The sequence below is a fragment of the Apis florea genome, unplaced genomic scaffold (genome assembly GCF_048593485.1).
Source record: "Apis florea isolate Af1SG1 unplaced genomic scaffold, ASM4859348v1 contig_2350_pilon, whole genome shotgun sequence".
NCBI lineage: Eukaryota > Metazoa > Arthropoda > Insecta > Hymenoptera > Apidae > Apis > Apis florea.
In genome coordinates this window covers 7,386,129-7,403,954 of record NW_028256565.1, presented here as the reverse complement: position 1 = coordinate 7,403,954, position 17,826 = coordinate 7,386,129, and the positions used below count along the sequence as shown (strand labels likewise).

The following is a 17,826-nucleotide window of genomic DNA, read 5'->3' as shown; positions in this document are numbered from 1 at the left end:
TGCAGCCACACTCGCGTCTAGCTGAATTATGATAATTCGGCGCTCATCGATTATTCATAGGTGTGACACCACGCGGAACACCTCGATCTACTCCTTTTGCGGTGGAAATGAGAAAATTATCACGATAGAATCGAGGAGGAGGAGGGTCGAGACGGCGGATCAAGGAGGAAAGAAACGAATGTGTTTAATTTAAAAGTTGGCGCAAAGAAAACGAAAGGGGGAGGAGGACGTTGTAATTGGATAATTCTTTCGGGAAAAGTTGAAAGCGTAAGTTTTGTTGTTCGTTCTCTATGGTTTCTTGGGTGTTGGCTGTTAACAAGTATCGCGAAACCATATATCCCTGTCGCTTCCCCTTTATTTATATTCAACGGTGAAATTAATCTCAAACTTGGGCGAGCATAGGCGAGCTAACTCGAAGAAGAGGCAGGCCAACTTTAACTTCATTCCCCGCTGCAAAGCATAATTGCTGCTTGCCATCATCGATGCGCTCTTCTACCTCTTCTTCCTCCCGCTCTTTTGCTTTTCCTTTTTCCTCTCTCGTCATAGCTAGTTGGACAAGAAATAAATATTTTTTAACAAGTTCTTCTTTTCAAGAAGGGAAGAAAGAAACGGTTGATTTTCTTTTTATCTATTTCAAATTACCTCACTCGTCCTTCCAATCGTTCCTACGTAGAAAGATTACAATGGACAGGATGACCAGAACGTTGGCGAAGATGGCTATGAAACAAAGGCCAAGTATGTACGTTGTGATCCACATCAAATCCAAGGTTATCGCGTCAAGGCAGCCCGGTAAACGCGCGTTCCTCCTCCTTCCATCGCCGTTGTTATCGCGTTCGTCGGGGCTGAAAGAAGATTCGACGGGAGGGAATAGAGGAGGACCAACATCCCCCTCGGTACCTTTCCTTCTTTCCCCGTTTTTCCCCCTTTTTCCACTTGATGAGAAGATGAAGGAGAAAACAGTGGCGTAGCTAAGACGACTCGTATCGACACTCGAGTCGAAAGATTTGCATCGTGTAAACTTTTACACGAGAGATTGATTTCTTTCGAACCTTTTTTTTTTTCTTACGTCTTCTCTTGTGCTATTCTTTCCGAAAATCGTTTCTCGAAATTTAAACCGAGTTACACGATTATCCCTTGAATTAAAACAGCGACGGTTTTTAACGATTATACGAAACTTTTCGTAAGTTTAATCTCGTGCACTGTTTTTCTTTTTCGTCGCTTTTTGTGTGGATTTCGCGAAGGAAGCTCGTATTTAGTTTCTTTTTTTTTTTTCCCTCAGAGAGTACAAATCTAGTTTTATCCTAAAACTCAAACTTAGCGCAAAAGTGGCAACTCGGTTGAAAAGTAGAAGCAGGTAAATTTGGATTCTACGTTCACTGCGTTTAATTACAAGCTACACGGTTTATACTTACTGGAAGATTTTTTTTCATGAAAACTTTTTCAAGAACACGCGTTCTTAAGATTAGTATATCAGTGTTGAGATATAGCGTCTAAGAAATATCACATCTTAAGGAAACTTCCTTCTCGACCTTAAGAATTAGAAGCTGCTTCTTACTATGAAAAAAACTGCTGAAGAAACTGCTTTTCCAATAGCAAACAGGGGCTAGCGTGTGTGACTAATTTAAAAAACATTAAGAAAGTAAGTGAAAATTATTCCAAACATCTTTCTTACATTGTCACTCTCTCTGTCCTTTTTATCTTAATTCTTTAAATCCATTCGTTTATTCAAAAGAAGAAGAAAGGCTTCTTCTCGTGCTTCCACAGTCGGAAATTAGCTCGATCGAGGCTCCACCGATCTCGTCGATTAAACGTACTTAGGAAAACGCGGGTCAAACTCCTCGAATTAAATCCCTGACTACGCCACTGTGAGCGGGAGGGAGGGGGTTGCAAGTGGGTGAATGTGAAGTGGCGCTGGCGTGGCTCCTCTTCTCTTCAACCCTCTCTCGGTGCCACACTAATGAGACGCAAAAGCTTTTGCGCTTAAAGGGTGACGATGCTGCGGCGTCGATTAATGAATGTCGCCCGCCCGTCGTTTCGTACCAACGCTGTGTCCCTACGCTGTTATCAACGCGATAACGCCCCAACCCTTTGCTTCCGTTCCGCTCTTTCCACACGCGTGTCTCTCTTTTCTTCTTCCTCCTCATCTGAAAAAAGAAACGAGACCCGAGGGGGAACGACGACGACGAGTATAATTATGCCAGACGTGGAACGAAAGTGGAGCCGGTGGAACCGTCTTGTAACGCGACGAGGGAAATAGATTAGCGAGTTTTAGAAGAGTTCGAATCTCTTCTCGATTCTTGCTCGCTCGAGATTCGAGAAATATTTAGAATTAGGGAAAATTGCTTGAAAATAATTATCTCTTGGCATTGAGCGATAAAGGAAGGTGTATTTCTTCCCAGCAGGCGAAAGAAGAAGCTAGGCTGTTTGAAATCAGTCATTTGCCAGTCAGACGATCGAAGCTAGGAAAATAAGCTCGCAGGAGCTTAAATTTAGAGAATTTTCTTGCCAATCGTTGTTTGTTATCTCGTATTCCAATGGTAAACAGCAGCAAGTGGAAGGAATTGCGATAATTAGAAAATAACGAAGAGTGAATCGTGGTAAAAAGGCATTTTTTCCGTGGCAATCCTATTTCAATCCTGTGTCAAACCATAATTGTCTTCCATCGCGTCTGCACGCTTGTAATTACTTTCGTTATTGAATTTGACCAAATTGCGAGACATAAAGTTTGAATTTATTCATTTTCGAAGCTGATTCCATCGAAATTTCCCCCAAAAATAACGCGAAAGAAGGTGAACGTAATTGTTCCAGCCATAATTAAATAAGTTACACGATATTCATTTTTTCTGCGATGAAAAGTCATCGCAGAAATTGCATTCTTGGCAAGAGAGAGACTCGTTTGCAGCCATGCTCGAAGCACAATGAGCGTCGTGTAATAAAGGGGGAAGAACTCGAAAAAAAGAGAGAGAGAGAGAGAGAGAAGGTAAGCCAGCACGCGTGCCAATAAAAAGGTGCAACGCGTCACTGAAACGGTGGCGAAGAAGTGCTCGCGAGTGAAGTGGCGAGGATGAACGGGCTGGAGTTGGTTGTGAAAAAGATTTTTCTTCTTCCTTCGCTTTCTTCCGTGCCTCTTCTTCCCTTTTCTTTTTTTTTTTTTCGCGTGTTACCATCATCACCATCCCTGGAAAGGACGAATATCGGGACGAACAATGGGGCAATTAAGACTTGGAGGAATTGGAGTGTCTTGGAGCGGACGGGGTGATGAAAACGGAGGATGTTCGAAACACGTATGGAACATTGCCTCATTCGATCCTTTTAATTAACACTGTCGCAAGGTGTATTTATATTCCACGTACTTTGGAAAATTATTTCCGAATTTAATTCCATCGAAAATACGTGAAATATTTCTATTCTTTATCATATTAGATTATATACAATCGATAAGATAGGATAATAGATACATTGTGGTTATCCTATGTCGTGAACAATACTTGTAAATATAATATTTCGATTTCTTTTTTTTTTGGTTCAATACAAATGTGTTTTTCTTTTTTTCGTCGATAAAATATAGTTGTGGAAAAAGTGGCTTTATCGTAATATCCTAAATTGGGATAAAAATGATCCGGTATAAAGTACCAGTGATAAAAAAAGAAACGCAAACATCTTTTACGAGAAGAAATACGATATCGTGTTGAAAACATTGATCCAAATAATACCATTTAATTTCTTAATTTATATGATCGTTCGATATCGATATTTCGCGTGTAACGTGTTCTATTAATATATCGTTGGATTTTTGGGCGGGGGGGGAGGACTAGAATTCTGCTTCGTATATAAAAATATAAAATGTAGAATTACGATTCTTTTATTTTAATTTGTAGAGAGTCGGGTTTTAAAATATCCGAATTAACCCGAATAATTGAAAGCAAAAACTCGTAGTATTCATGGAGACAATTTTGGTTAATACGATAGAGGTGCTTACACCCCATTTAGATGCTGTTAATTATAACGAATCGTTTCTTTAATTAAAACTGTGTTACACGTGAATGAAAATGGTAATAATTTAGTTCTATGAAAACCGTAATTTTCGAATGTAATATTTAAGTTTAATCTCTGAAATTTGGCCTCTGAAACGTGTCTCATTGGGAGAGAGGGGAGTTCATTTTAATACGAACAAATGAGAAAAACGATGAAAAATGGTTAGGTGAAAACTTGAGCTTTTCTAACTTCGTTAGCTTCTATCCTTCTAATGTTATTCGCACTCTTTGATTGAAATTGAGACGCGCAAAAATTAAATTAAATTCTATACAAACAATCAAAAGAGAGGGAATGAGAGAGAAAGAGAGAGAGAGAAATATAAAATTCCCTTGAGATCGTTCGAGGAATCGGTCAAGTGAAACTCATATTTATACAAACTCTTTCCTTATTTTCTCTCTGTTACGAAATTCTCGTGTCTCTCGCTATTTAGAAGAGTTCGCTTCCAAATCCAATTTATTAAATCAAGAATAACACTTTCTTTTTCTTCTTCCTCTTCGTCCCCACCTGTTCGAAATAACATCGAGGAAAGAAAGATAAGTCGCTTCGAACCGACGAGAGCGTATCCTCGATCCGTTTTATCCGATGGGGAGAAGATCCGGCGGCAAATTAGAGAAAGGATGGCGAAAGGTTGGTTTATATCGTGCGATCTTTCGTCGAGATTAGACGTCGAGGTGGATACGCGTTCAAGGATAGGGAAAAGAGAGTAATCGAGGTGTGGATAAAGGCCGATATACGCGGTCGAGATATCACTCGCGATAAGAAAGGATTCTTATCGGAGTGTAATCCGAGGGAATGAGAAGAGCGGGGTGAGAGCGATGAAGAACAATCGTCTACCTCGAGAGTAGAGCCTTATATTTCCTTTCGTTTTGGATTCAATCGAGAGACCAAAAGTCACAACCACCCCTCCCCCCTTTCCTGTTTCTTCGAGGTAAATGCCACCGATTTTTCCAAGCAAATGGGAGCACGGTTTTGCTCTCCTCGCAAAGTGTATTACGTTTCGTGGAAGATTTAACGCGGAGTTTCTTTCAAAATGCAAAGTTTTAAGTTTGGTTAGGTTAGGAACTCGTTTCGAGAATTTTACGGGGCGGAGAATTGATTTCTCCTTGGGAAGAACATATATTAAACTCGTGGCTCGACCAACCACGTTGGCTCACACTTTTCGCCCAATATTTATGACGGTATAAATCATATTTAATATTTGCAAACGCAGATATGGGTTAAAAGTGATTCTTCGGCCCGATCATTTTTTGATCGACGATTAAAGGCAGAGATGCTCCTCGATACGATATTTGCATGAAAAATATTCTTCCTTAATTCCTTATCCCTGAAACTCCACTCCTCACCATATTTCCTTCGTACACACTCTTTCTCTCTCGAGAGAATAATCTTGCCATAACTCGACGTGTATCATGTAATATCGATACACTACATCACTCCTTTTATCTTATTCTAAAATAGGAAGATTCGCAACCACTTTCTCCCTTTCTCTCCAAAAATTCCATTTATCTCTGATCGCAAAAATTACCATTCCCCCTTCGTTCATCCCCTCGCGAGTCACATTTCTTCAAAAACAAGAGGATCCTCGAGCCACCCCTCCCCAGTTTCCACGCTGGAAGCGTTTATCCGTGCGCCGCTTTTCCCTTGTGTTCGCGTTAATCGGCCCATTGTTCGCCGCATCGGACGTGGTCGTCGTCGTCGTCGTCGTCGTCTTCGTCTTCGGTAAGCCTCGTACGAATGTACCCGCCTAAGCCGGCCCGTACATAAACGCGGACAATACACGGACAAGCCGAAGCCGATAGACACGGGTGTCGGGGTTGTATATCGGGGACAACCAGCAGCCTCCTCAAGGCGCCTCTGCACGTTCATCCACTCCCACCTCCTCCTCCTCCTCCCCCTCGCGTATCCGACACGCGAGTGTGCACCACCTGGAAGGAGCTTAAGCGGGAATTACAGGGCGGGTGTGTGTTCCGTGGTGAACTAAATTCGAGCGGCCCCGATCCGATCGGTATTTAGACGGATCGCGTTTCTTGCGGCCACGGAGTGGGGTGTTTTCGGGGTGGCACGGGGCAGGGTGGTATGGCACGGAATGCCGAGGGTGTTGCTGGAAACGTGGCAGCGCGAGGGTGGACTGAGGATCGTGTAACTGAGAAAATATCGATATTGGGGGGATGTTGGGGGAGATGAAAGGATATTTAGGGATAGGAGGATAGGATAGGTGAAAGGGTATTGCTTGTTTCTGTATGGTTGCATTCTTTGTGGATTTAGAATAAATGATTGAGATATATTTTTTTGATTAATTATATTGTAGGGAACGTTTAGGGTGAATAGAGATCAATTATAAATCAGGATAGTGAATTATATGTGAGTTATATTCTTTGTGGATTTAGAATAAATAATGATTGAGATACGTTTCTTTGATTAATTATTATAGAGCGAGTAAAAATCAATGATAAATCAGGATATCGAATTTCTAATTTGGAAAAAGGTTGAAATTATGAAATTTGGTAGAAATTGGAGGTAGAATAAATTTACTTGTTTGTTGATACTTTGGTTGTATTCTTTGTGAAGAACGGATTTAGAATAAATAATGATTGAGATGTATTTCTTTGATTAATTATATTATAAGGAACGTTTAGAGTGAATAAAACTCGATAATAAATCAGGGTAGTAGAATTTCTAATTTGGAAAAAGAGTTTGACGAATGATTGACATGTATTAAATGTGAAAAGAACGAGGCTCAATAAAAATCAAGGCAACGATTGAATTTCTCTAATTTTTGGAAAAAGGGTGAAATTACGAAGCTGGAAGTAGAAATTCGAGGTAGATAAATTTAGATTGAATTAGCAATTCGTTGAAAGTTGAAATTTTTTCCTTTTTTTTTTTTTTTTTTTCCTCTCTTTTCTTTTTAATTTAATTTCGAGGGAGAAACGTATATGGACGGGGTAACTGGGGCAAGTAGTTAATGACATTCTTGCATCTGTCGGTAACACGTGCACATTCCGGTTACATCCGCGCGCTCGTTGAACGCCGCGCTCGACCGTCGTCCCACTTTGGAGTTGTAACTGCGTGTTCGCCAACCCACCGTCCCTCATGCTACTTTGATCTCAAGGTCGCGCCAAGGTCGTGTTGCCATTTCGCATTTTTGCAATCGTTGCACGCCCCGATATAAAAGATTAATTTCACGTCTCATCTCCCCACTCCTCGACGAACGAAAGTTCGCCAAGACCGAATAGAGAAAAATTTAAATTCTTTTATCTCCGTTTCCCTCCCTGTTTGAAATCGAATTTTTTTCATAACTTACGAGATAAAAACGGATGGTCAGTAAGAATTTTCATAGTCGGCGGGCAAAATTAATTTTTAAATCAAGTTTTCTTGTGTAATTCGTCGAAACGTTTGTGTATATATGCGGAGGATAAGGACGTAAATGGATTAATTATTGTCGAGAGAGGAAAAGTATATAATGTATTTAATCCCGCTGTCATTCAACGTAACCGTGTTTTTTAACACCGCGTATCGAGGATCGGTGGAAAATATTTTCCCGCCAGGAGAAAAACGCATTCCGGTCTACGAGGCACGATGATACTCCATGACAATTTCTCGTTAAAAACCGGTGATTAAAAATACACACGGGCGGATGCAAACGAATTCTCGCGCGCCGAATTCATCGTATCTGTTTTTGTTTCGTAATAAAGAAATAAAATCTGCTTTTTCTTTTTTTTTTTTTTTTTCCGATCGAGCCTAGTTGATTGACGCGATAAATCCTTTAAAAAAATAGAGGGGCGGACGAGAATGAGATAAAAGAAGATAAAAAAAGAAAAAAAAAATTCGAAAAACAATGCGAAAAAGTGAAAATAAAACGAAACGACACGAATCGTCGAAAGTTATTATTTTAACAAGGGGCATAGATCCCTGTGTTTAACCACTTTTTTGTTGTTAAAAAATCTCGATTCGTTCTCGGATAAAAGAACGATCGAGGGGGATAAAGAGACGGGGGTATAATCGATTCGAAAATTTTACTCGAGGCAAAATTTAACCGACGATGTCCGCTGCTCGATGATAAAGAGACGAGGAGAGGGACTCGTTGTCGAGAAATTATTACGATGTATCGAAGCGAGAAGCGGCGAGAGAACGTTCCTCACCGCGTTTCAGGATTTGCAGGGGGGAGGGGGAATCGGATTTTCCAACGCCGACGGGGGAGATTCACGCGAAAATCATGGCTAAGCATTCCGCGCAGCGGGACAAATGTTTGCCAGTCGGCCATTCGCGCCCTATGCATCCGGTCGTGGCGTAAATTGAAAAATTGACGATACGTATTCCGTGCAAATCAAACGTGTCACATGGTCGAGTAATTAAAACAAGGATCGAGTGAAAATTCTATCGTATCACGTTCTCAAATTAGATTTTCGAACGATCGGGTGAAGAGATTCCCCTATCCTCCCCCTCCCTCGATATCGATATCGTTTCGAAACGTTTCAATCATTAATAAAAACAATTATTCTTTTTTTTTTTCCTCTCTCTCAAAATCAGTTTTTCCACGAGAGACGAGAACGGCGTAAAAATTGACAACAATGTCAATCATGATTTAGGTCGGCCGACAATATATCACCGTTGCGTTTAATGCAATAGCCAATAATCTGTGTTGTCAAAGCGACGAGAATCAATTTTATCGCGTCACTGATAATCCTCTTTGCCGCAAGCTTGCTGACAAAAAAAAAGAAAAAAAGAAAAGGAAGGAAAGAAAAATTCCTCGGCACGCGTGTAAACGTTTTCCCTTTACGCGCGGTGGTTGAAGAAAGGGAGAGGAGAAAAGAAGCACAGAAGCGCAGAATCGAATAGAAGGGAATAACATTTCAAGGGACAAAGGGAGAGATGAAGAGAATAGGATCGTTCGAAGGAGGAGGAGGAGGAATTTTTTTAAAATGGTGGTGGCGCGCGACGCGTAATAATCTCGAAAATCGAGTCGGTCGCGTTTTCACGGCCATTAATGCCGATTCGATCGGGGCATCGATCTCCTTTTAATCCGCGTTAAACGCGATCATTCCGGTCGATCGTTCGCGCTGCGTCATCTGGTTGAAAAGCGGGGCAGATCGTTACAGAAGAAGGACGAGGAGGAGGGGCTGTTTGCTCGTGGTTCGCCTCGCTTCAACCGTGATGAACGAATTAAAAAGAGCGAGGGAAAGCGAGAGAGAGAGAGAGAGAGAGAAATGGAGGAGCAAAGAGGGGAGGGAGAAAAAAAATTACAGCGAATAAAAATGCCAGGAGGGAGAAAAAAAAATAGGTACGATAAAATATAAGAAGAATGGGGAACAAAAGGGAAGAGAAAAAGGACTGTGTGGTTGATTTTTCTTTTTTTTTTTTTTTTTTCTTTCGACGATGCGAGCAGCCAGCTCTACACTCGACGATGCACGACGCGCTCGCGGAGAGTCCTCGTGATGAATTCGCATCGCCGCTTTTCCGCGCCGCGCTCCCCGACGCCGACGGCTTAGCTCTCGAATCAATTTCGTCCTCGGCCAACTGCCACCCGACGCACGCGTGTGGATCCCTCATTGCTCTCGAAAATCGTTGGATCAACGTGACGAACAATCCTTGTCAACTGTGCTACGTCGGGATGGATCTCCATTGACTTGGTCGAGCGATATGAAACGGGCCGAATCGAAAATAGGGATTCGAAAATAGAAGGTAGAAAGGAAAGGGACGAAAGAAGGGAGGAAAAGGCGAAATTGCGCCTCCATATTTATGACACTCGATGTTTTTCGGATTCTGTTTTTCATTTTTTTTTCTCTCTCCTTTCCTTCTCTCTTTTCTTTTCTCTCTTCGTGGCTTCTCTTCTCGTTTTTTTTGAACACGAACAGATCGTGCGGAAACGGAGTTGCATTTTAACGGACACTGGCCTCGATCCGCCTCCGTTTTCCAGCCTCGTTTGCCCGACAACCAACCTTCTCGTTCTTTTACAGCCACCCCTTTACACGTGCGGTGGATAAAAATAATTTATCCATAAATGCGAGGCCATCCGCATTTTTGCTCCCATCGAACTATCATTAATCCGTCGAGAATCCGACACGAACTCATTTGATAATTTTCGTGCTAATATTTTCTTACGTATTCGATTTTTTCTTTTCTTTTTCTTTCTTTCTTTTTTTTTTTTCTTCTTTTTGGTTCTAACTCGCCACACATTTGTCCCCAGTTATGTCACCACTTTTCTCACTGACAAAATTTTTCGCTGGCACAAGATACAAAGTATTCTAAGTTAATTGTTATCTTTTTTTTTTTTTTTAAATTCAACATTTAAATCATCTTTCTGCGTTAAAACAAAGCAAAAGATTTAATTGGCATCTTTTTCGAGCCGAGCTACTAAAAATAAATCCAAACGAGAGCCAATTTCAATTGCTAATTTAAAGCAACCAAAGAATTAATTAATGATGTGAAATCCCTTCAAACGAATATTTCCTCGATTTGCAAACGAATCCTCATTAATATCCTCTCTCTATCTCTCTCTCTCTCTCTCTCTATTGACTAACCAGGAAACTATTATCTAAAAAGAGAGACGGATTAGCAGTAGACGCAAAGCAATTTTCTTATCAAATGGTCAAAGGAATTGTTGGGGGAATGGTTGGGGGGGAGATTTCAATGGGGATAGAGAGAATGTCACAGGCCGGAAGAAGCATCGATCGGTTAATCGATTTATCCGGGACAATGAGATTATCCGGGCCGCGATGAATATTTGCATTAATGAATTTCATTCCGCGAATCATATCGAATACCGATTTGACGGGGGAATGAATTCAGGATAACGACGTTCATGAGTCTTGGTTGGTTGGTTGGTTGGTCGGCCGGTTTACTTTCCATTCTCGTGCGTTTAATTGCAAAATCGTGCGCTTCGCGATCGTGTTTTCGCCGAAAATCATCGGGGACGGCGCAACTTTAATTCATCTTGGAATTTTGGAATTCAAGTTACGCGCTACCAAGATTTGGAACTTTGTGAAAAGTTGCCACAACATGCTTTCCATAAACGCGCGAGTGTTTTGCGTTTAAAAATGTTGTTGAATTATTCGTCAATTTTTGATGTATTCACTTTGCATTCGATATCTTTAATTAATAATCTCTTTCCATCCGATATTATCGCGTGTGTTTATCTCATGACTTCGTAAGTCATGGCAATTAATTTTTTTCGTTGTTTCGTAGCTGACGTACTTCCACCTCGGTTCTTTTTCTCTAAACGTTTCTTTCCAATTTTGGATAATGGAAAATTAACGAAGAAATATCATTTCATAATAATCGTTCGTTATATCGTGTCGTATTGTTATATATACGAATGTAGATACGATAAGAAAGTTATACGAAGCTTTTTAATTTTTTTTTCTTCTTTTTTTTTTTTTTTTTTTTACGTAGAAAAGACAGATTGCGTCGAATTTAATTCGTTCGCAAGGAGCACTCGATTAAAATGAGATTCCATTTTAAGAGGGACTCGGGTTTTATAATTAATTTTCTTCGAACGATTCGATTAAAATTAAATTCCATCGAAGGAAAAAAAAAACTCGGCTCGAAGTCTCGTTTGGGAAAGCGATTCAATTTTTTTTTTTTTTTTCCTTCAAAATTCAATTTACCATAACTCGGCGCGCCTGTAGAAACCTCTCCGTGCTTCAACTTCCGGCTACGTTCAACGTTTTAACTCGAACCGCCTGCTTTCCAAACTTTCGATTTAATTTTAATTCGCTCGAAAGCGAACGACACACTCGAAATTCCAAGTTCCACGCTACAATTCTCTCGTCTTAATAAAAAGAAGAAAGAGAAAAGGCAACTCGAGAAATTCGAAATTTCCAAATTCAATTCGAACTCGAGGAAAAAGGAAGAGCGATTGATTAACTCTTGCGAATCCCAATCGCAACTTAAACGCGAGGCAAACGAGTCAACGGATCCTTATAAACCGTGCATATATCGTATTCAACGAACGAATTCTACTCTTTTTTCCCTTCTGTTTTCCCTTCCAATGGAACGAAAACTTCGATCTTTTCGGAGGGAAAATAAAAATTTCGAAGGTTTCAACCCCAAGAAAAAAAGAGGAAACAAAAGCCCCCCGAAAACTTTGAATTTTTTTTCAAAGAAAAGCTCTCACGCTACTTTTTAAGGACAAAAGATCATTTTCAACTCGAACGAGGGAGAAAAAGCTCGAAACGAAAGCTTCCATTTTTTTTTTTTTTTTGAAATGAAAAGGACAAAAATGAAAGGAAGAAAAAAGATAATTTCAAACGCGACTTCAAAGAGGGATCGGAACGCCCCCTAAATCGGTGACCCCTGAATCGAGGAGATCGAGGTCGTTCCAAGATTGATCGTTCGGCTTGTAAACCGTGTTCGCATGGGAGCGTCCACGTATTAGCCCTAAAAGCCGGCCAGGATCGATTAAGTGGCACCGAGAGGGTTTCTTTAAAGAGGAGCCTTGGCCAGCTCGTTCGACTCTCCTCCGGGCAACTTGCTGCTAAATCTGAAACTCGTGTTGCACGCCTCCTCCAACTACTTTGGCCTGTTGGCGGGTTGTACAGACCTGGAGATGCGGCAGGTCCACGGCGATGCCGGTGTGGTCGAGTTCTTCCCCGTCTCGTCCTCGACGCTGCTGCTGTCCATGCCGCAACATTGTAAACGTGCCTTGAGAAAAAGAACAATCCGTGAAATTCGTGAACTGGGGAGGAATTTGGATTCATCGGTGGAAAATTGATAATCGAAAAGTTGGGGATAACAAGGAATAAAGTTGAATTCGTTCTGAATTATCCGAGGGATTGAAAAATTTAAATATTAATCGTTGATATTAAATGTTAAATTTAAATGTCTAAAGGATCGATACGTGTTGAAATGTATTTCGTATATTGTGTTGTTTCTTGACTAACAAATCGTTCGTTTCTACGGAATGATAAAATTATTTATTCGTCGATCAGAATCAAGAGAACGAGGAAACAACTTGTTGTTTTTCCAACTTTGAGAATTTATTAATTTCTCCCATCACATCGAGGAATACAGAATTAAGGAAAGGAAGAAAAAGGAAAAGAAAGGAAATTCTAAAAATAATAACTAAATAACTACCGCGACACAATCTAGATGCCAAGATCAATAAAACGGGAGAAGTAGTACCGCCTGGAATAGGATCATTCTTTCCATCTAAGATCAAACGGACAATGATCATGGCCTGCGACGAGGCGTCGCAAAGAAAGATAAGAAGCCGGAAAGGAGCCGGACACACAGAAGATATGCTTCACGTCAACGTTTATTAAAACGAACTTACGAAGGTCCCAGAGCGAGACGCGGCCGAGTTAAGAGACAATATCAAGAAGGAAGCGGGCCGAGTCTCGTTTCTCGCCACCTCTCCCCTTCCCTCCCTCCTCTTGGTCCACGGATGTTTAATACCCCCGGCTACGGCGAAGAGGAGAAGAGACGGACAAAGTTCAAAGACCTCGTCGTTTGGCGGAGGAGAAAGTTCATTCGAAGAGTTTGAAGAGAATTTTTTCTCTCTCTCTTCTGTTCCCCTCTTTCCTCCCTCTCCATTCCAGCGTGTTTGACGATGATGAAAAGCTCGCGCGACGCCGCTGACGCGCTCGAAACACGCTCGAAATCGCGAAGAAGGCGGACTCCCTAAATTAACGACTGGATTACGAAAAGCCAGAGAGAGAGAGAGAGAGAGAAAGAAACTTCACCTTTCCGCGTCGAGTTAAGAGATTATTATAAATTTTCTCGTTTAATTGAAAGCTGTTAAACGCTCGAGGATATTTTTTTTCCCCCCCTTTTTCTTCTTCTTTTTCTTCCTCGATTTCGTGTTCGTTAACGTAACCACACGGAGAGGAAATTAATTTTTCCTTCGCGAGGAAAAAAAAAAAGAAAGAAAAAGATAAAAGGTGAAAACCTCCGTTCTTTTTTTTTTTTTTCTCCTTTTTTTCGTTTTTCGAGGCATGACTCGAGGGTTTGGCAACGCGGTCGAAGACAATCTACCGACGAAATTTCAACGGCACGGTGCCAGCAAGGCCTTGTTGACGGGCCTCTCCACGCTTTTTTTCCCCCTCCCCCTGTGGGGCGAGGTAGGAGGGACGATTTATTTCGCGTTACGCGGCGACGGAAGCATCGGAAGAGGAGAGAGAGAGAGTCCATCGACCCAAGTCGAGAGGACAGGAGCGGGGTAGGTAGTGGCATGCTCGTTCCGGAGGAAGATTTGATCGAAGATGTTAAGGGAAAGAGAAAGAGAGAGAGAGAAAGGACTGTTCTCGAGTTGCTCGCCACGTATTATACGTGCGGTAGGATAGGGGAAGGGGGTGAGGTGGTTTGTTATACGAGCGTGATGATTAAATTATCGTGTACGTGTTTGCCGTGTTCTTTAAAATGGGGAGCGTTTCGAATCAACGAGCCGGGGAGATTCATGGCGGCCCGGTTGGATTAAAACCACCGCGAATCAATACCTCGCCTTTTAAATTCCTCGCTTCCTCGAACAGAATCCGGATCTTATATATACGAAGTTGTACCATTAAACCAGTGATCCTCTAAAAATTCCATCCCAGAATTCTTCATCTGTGAACTTTCTTCTTTTAAGTAGCAACACGGTGGTCATTGCGTGTCATCGACGATAAATATTCGAGGATCGCCCCTCCTCGATATTCCATTCGATGCGAACATTTAACCGAATCGTGAAATAAAATAACACGATTGTGAGCGAAATGCCTCGTCGAACGGTCCTATAAAGCGTGGAAGGAAAGAAAAAAAAAAGGGGCAGCAAAACGGAACGTCAAAGCGTAACGATGCGCTATCTCCGGTATTTCACGATCCACGAGGATGAGCGCAATGTTGTTGTATCGGTAGTTGTATCGGTCGGTAGGGTGAAATCGTAAACGCTGCGACGACAAGTTCGATCGGCAAAAAGTTGGCAATCGATTAAGTTAAGCGACGGCGCTTGGGTTGAAAAAGCGGCAATTACGGCGCTGGGATGGGAAAAAACATCGTCATCTAGCGGCTATGTAGGTCGATAACGATCTCTCCGGTTAGATAATTTGAACGAAAGCCGAGCAAGGACCCGGTGGCTCTTGTTTGCTTTTCGCGTAACAACTGGGGGATGCTTTATACGGATTAATTCGTCAATAAACGCTCACCCCTTTTTCAACTTTATTACAAACGTTTCCCTTCCAACGATCCTCCGCATTCCTCTTTTCCTTTCATTCCATTACCTCCTTCCCCCTCCCTTTGCCCGTTTTCGATTCGTATTTTCGATTCCATCTCTCTGGTTATCCCCCTATCCCTTTGCCTCTCTTGAACTTTTTCGCTCGATTCTTTCGTCCTTTGAATTCTTTCATTCACGAATGATTGTGACTATCCGTTCGATTCCATCGACCTTTCGTCCCTCTGCGTTCTTCAGTTTCATTCTCCACTAATTCACTGCTACTTGATTTTTCAAGCTTTCGCTTTTTTGGTCAAGATCTTCCAGGTTGGATACAATTTTTTTCCACTCTCCAGTTACTGTTCTTGTATGCGTTATCGCCTTTCTTTGTTTATTTCAAGCATTTGTCGAATTTTAACAAGATTCTCGACGTTTCCTTCTTTTCTTCCGTATCTTTTTCGTCCTTTCCCCGATGCTTGCTTTAATCTTCTTCGGGTCGCGCCAGGTTTTCACCCTTTTTTAACTGTTCCTCTTGCACTCTTTTCGAGATTCTTTCCAACTCGCTGTTCTCGCTTTTATCTTACCCCTTCTTTTTCCTTTTCAATCCCTTCTCGTGTTCTTTAATTTTTAACTCTTAACGCTTGACCAATTTTTCTCTCTCTTTCGTTACCTTTTTTCCGCTAATTTTATTCCTCTTCTTTTTCTCTCTTCGCTATTACACTTTCCACTTAAGTCCATCTCCATTCCTCTTCTTTTTTTTTTTTTTTTTTACGTATAATCTTTATTTGTTCTCCCTCTCGCTCTTCCTGCCTCGTTCTCATTTTTCCAATCTCTATATTTCCCATATTTTTCTTTTTTCTATCTTATATAACGCTTACTTGCGCCATTTAATTTTCTCTTCCCTCGCTTCCCTTGTTTTTAAATCTCTTTACACCTTAGATCGGATTTTTAATTTGCAACATTCGCAATGTAATTAGAGATTACAGAGATTGCTCGATTTTACGCTTGTTACTATTATACTGTCCATTCCTTTCGCATTCGGGGAAAATCCAATCAGGCAAAATCTTGATTCGGCATGCACTCTTTGTCCAATCTCAAACGCACGCTCCTCTTCCCCCACGTTCTTCACTGCCACTCTGCTCTTCAAGCATCCTCGATGATACGTCCATCGCAGTGGTCCATACATTTCTCTCGCCCATTCTCATATAAATTCTCGCTGAAACTATCGTAAAATTCTTCCTCTCCGACCTCGTGCTCTTCCCCAAAACTTCAAATCGAACGCAAATTCACAAATACTGTGCGTTATACTTGCATAACATACGAAACAGCGGATTAAAAGATCGATCACAATATTCTATCTATGAAAATATCGAAATCGAATTTTGATCCAGAGATTCTTTCAAATATCACGAGGAATACCAAATTTTCCATAAACAGTCTCAATTCAATCATAATAATTTTCGAGGAATTTGAATAAACTCGATCGAACTACGTTGTCCCCAAATAATCACGCTTGATAATTATTTAACACGAATAAATACGAATAGGCGTAGAATAAAATTTATGTATACAGTTAAGATTCGAAATATCGAAATCCTTTCCTCATAAATTCTACCATGATTATTCTCCCGAGTCCAAACACTCGTCCCCTATTTACTAATATTCTTTTTTTTCTCCCTTACCCTGATTACATACCTGTATCAAATCCCAGGTGGAGTAATTCGGGTAATCTCGCAAGCGAGAAGTAAGCGCCGTGTTAATCCGATTGCGGAGCGTTCCAAATAAAAGGGCGGCCCGTTCCGACCGCGATATTAATAAACCCTTGTCCTGCGGGAGAGAATGGTTCAAGTTAGAGTTAATTCTGGACGCGGAGAGAGAGAGAGAAGCACGTGTGGAAACGTCACTGACCACGTGCCGCGCCCGTATAAAACCACCCTTTCGCGTATGCGAAGATGCATGGAGCACGATCGATGATCGCGATGTAATCTCCAACGTTTCTTCTCAACTTCTTCTTTTCTTTCGAATTGCATTATTATTGTTACAATCGATCCGTTCGTTCGTAAAGGAAAATAAAGAATTTCAATTTTTGGAGAGAATTTTCCCGTGTAATTTTAATTAGAGGATAATTGGGATTGCAGGGAATATGATAAGAAAACATGGTCAATCACGCGATATGTACTTTGAATAGAATTGAAATTTTTTCTTTAAGTGAAATTTTCTATAGAATAATTTTGGTCAGTAAAATACTTGGAAATACGAGAGATATTGATATAGATTCATCGTGCGATGCGTCGTCGTTCTTTTATTATTTTTTTTTTTTTTATACACGAGATTCGATCGACGCGAGAATCTGATCGACAATGATCGGTTAAAATAACGAATAAACGATTCTCTTTTGTTTATCGAACGCGAAAATAAAAGGAATTAAGACGCTCGTTTGAAATCGGATAAAAGGCCTCGATGCACAGTTTTTACGTGCCTTTTGTGGCTTCATTAAGAATTGTTGATAGGATGGTTGGGGACTGGCAAAAGGGGCTCGCATAGAGGCTGAATGAATCTTTTGTTCCCTTGGCGTGAATGAGGTTGCGCCATGTTCTTTAACCTCTTTTAATCGATGCTCGTAGCTAGGCGGTTCAGAATTATATTCTACGTGTAAATCGGTTTGAACC

At 41.1% G+C, this 17,826-nt stretch overlaps 1 protein-coding gene across 1 annotated transcript in view; it reads right to left on the bottom strand.

The window, feature by feature from the left end:
• Positions 1 to 272: 272 nt before the first annotated feature.
• Positions 273 to 17,826, bottom strand: part of LOC147658171 (uncharacterized) — a 38,381-nt gene continuing 20,827 nt past the window's right edge. Inside the window, exons 2-5 of the mRNA XM_086904571.1 lie at positions 16,853 to 16,984; positions 12,575 to 12,675; positions 643 to 842; positions 273 to 546 (exon numbers count right to left, since the gene is read on the bottom strand). Of these exons, the coding sequence (XP_086760697.1) occupies positions 644 to 842; positions 12,575 to 12,675; positions 16,853 to 16,984 (432 nt within the window). The 3' untranslated portion in view covers positions 273 to 546; position 643. The remainder of the gene's footprint in view (positions 547 to 642; positions 843 to 12,574; positions 12,676 to 16,852; positions 16,985 to 17,826) is intronic.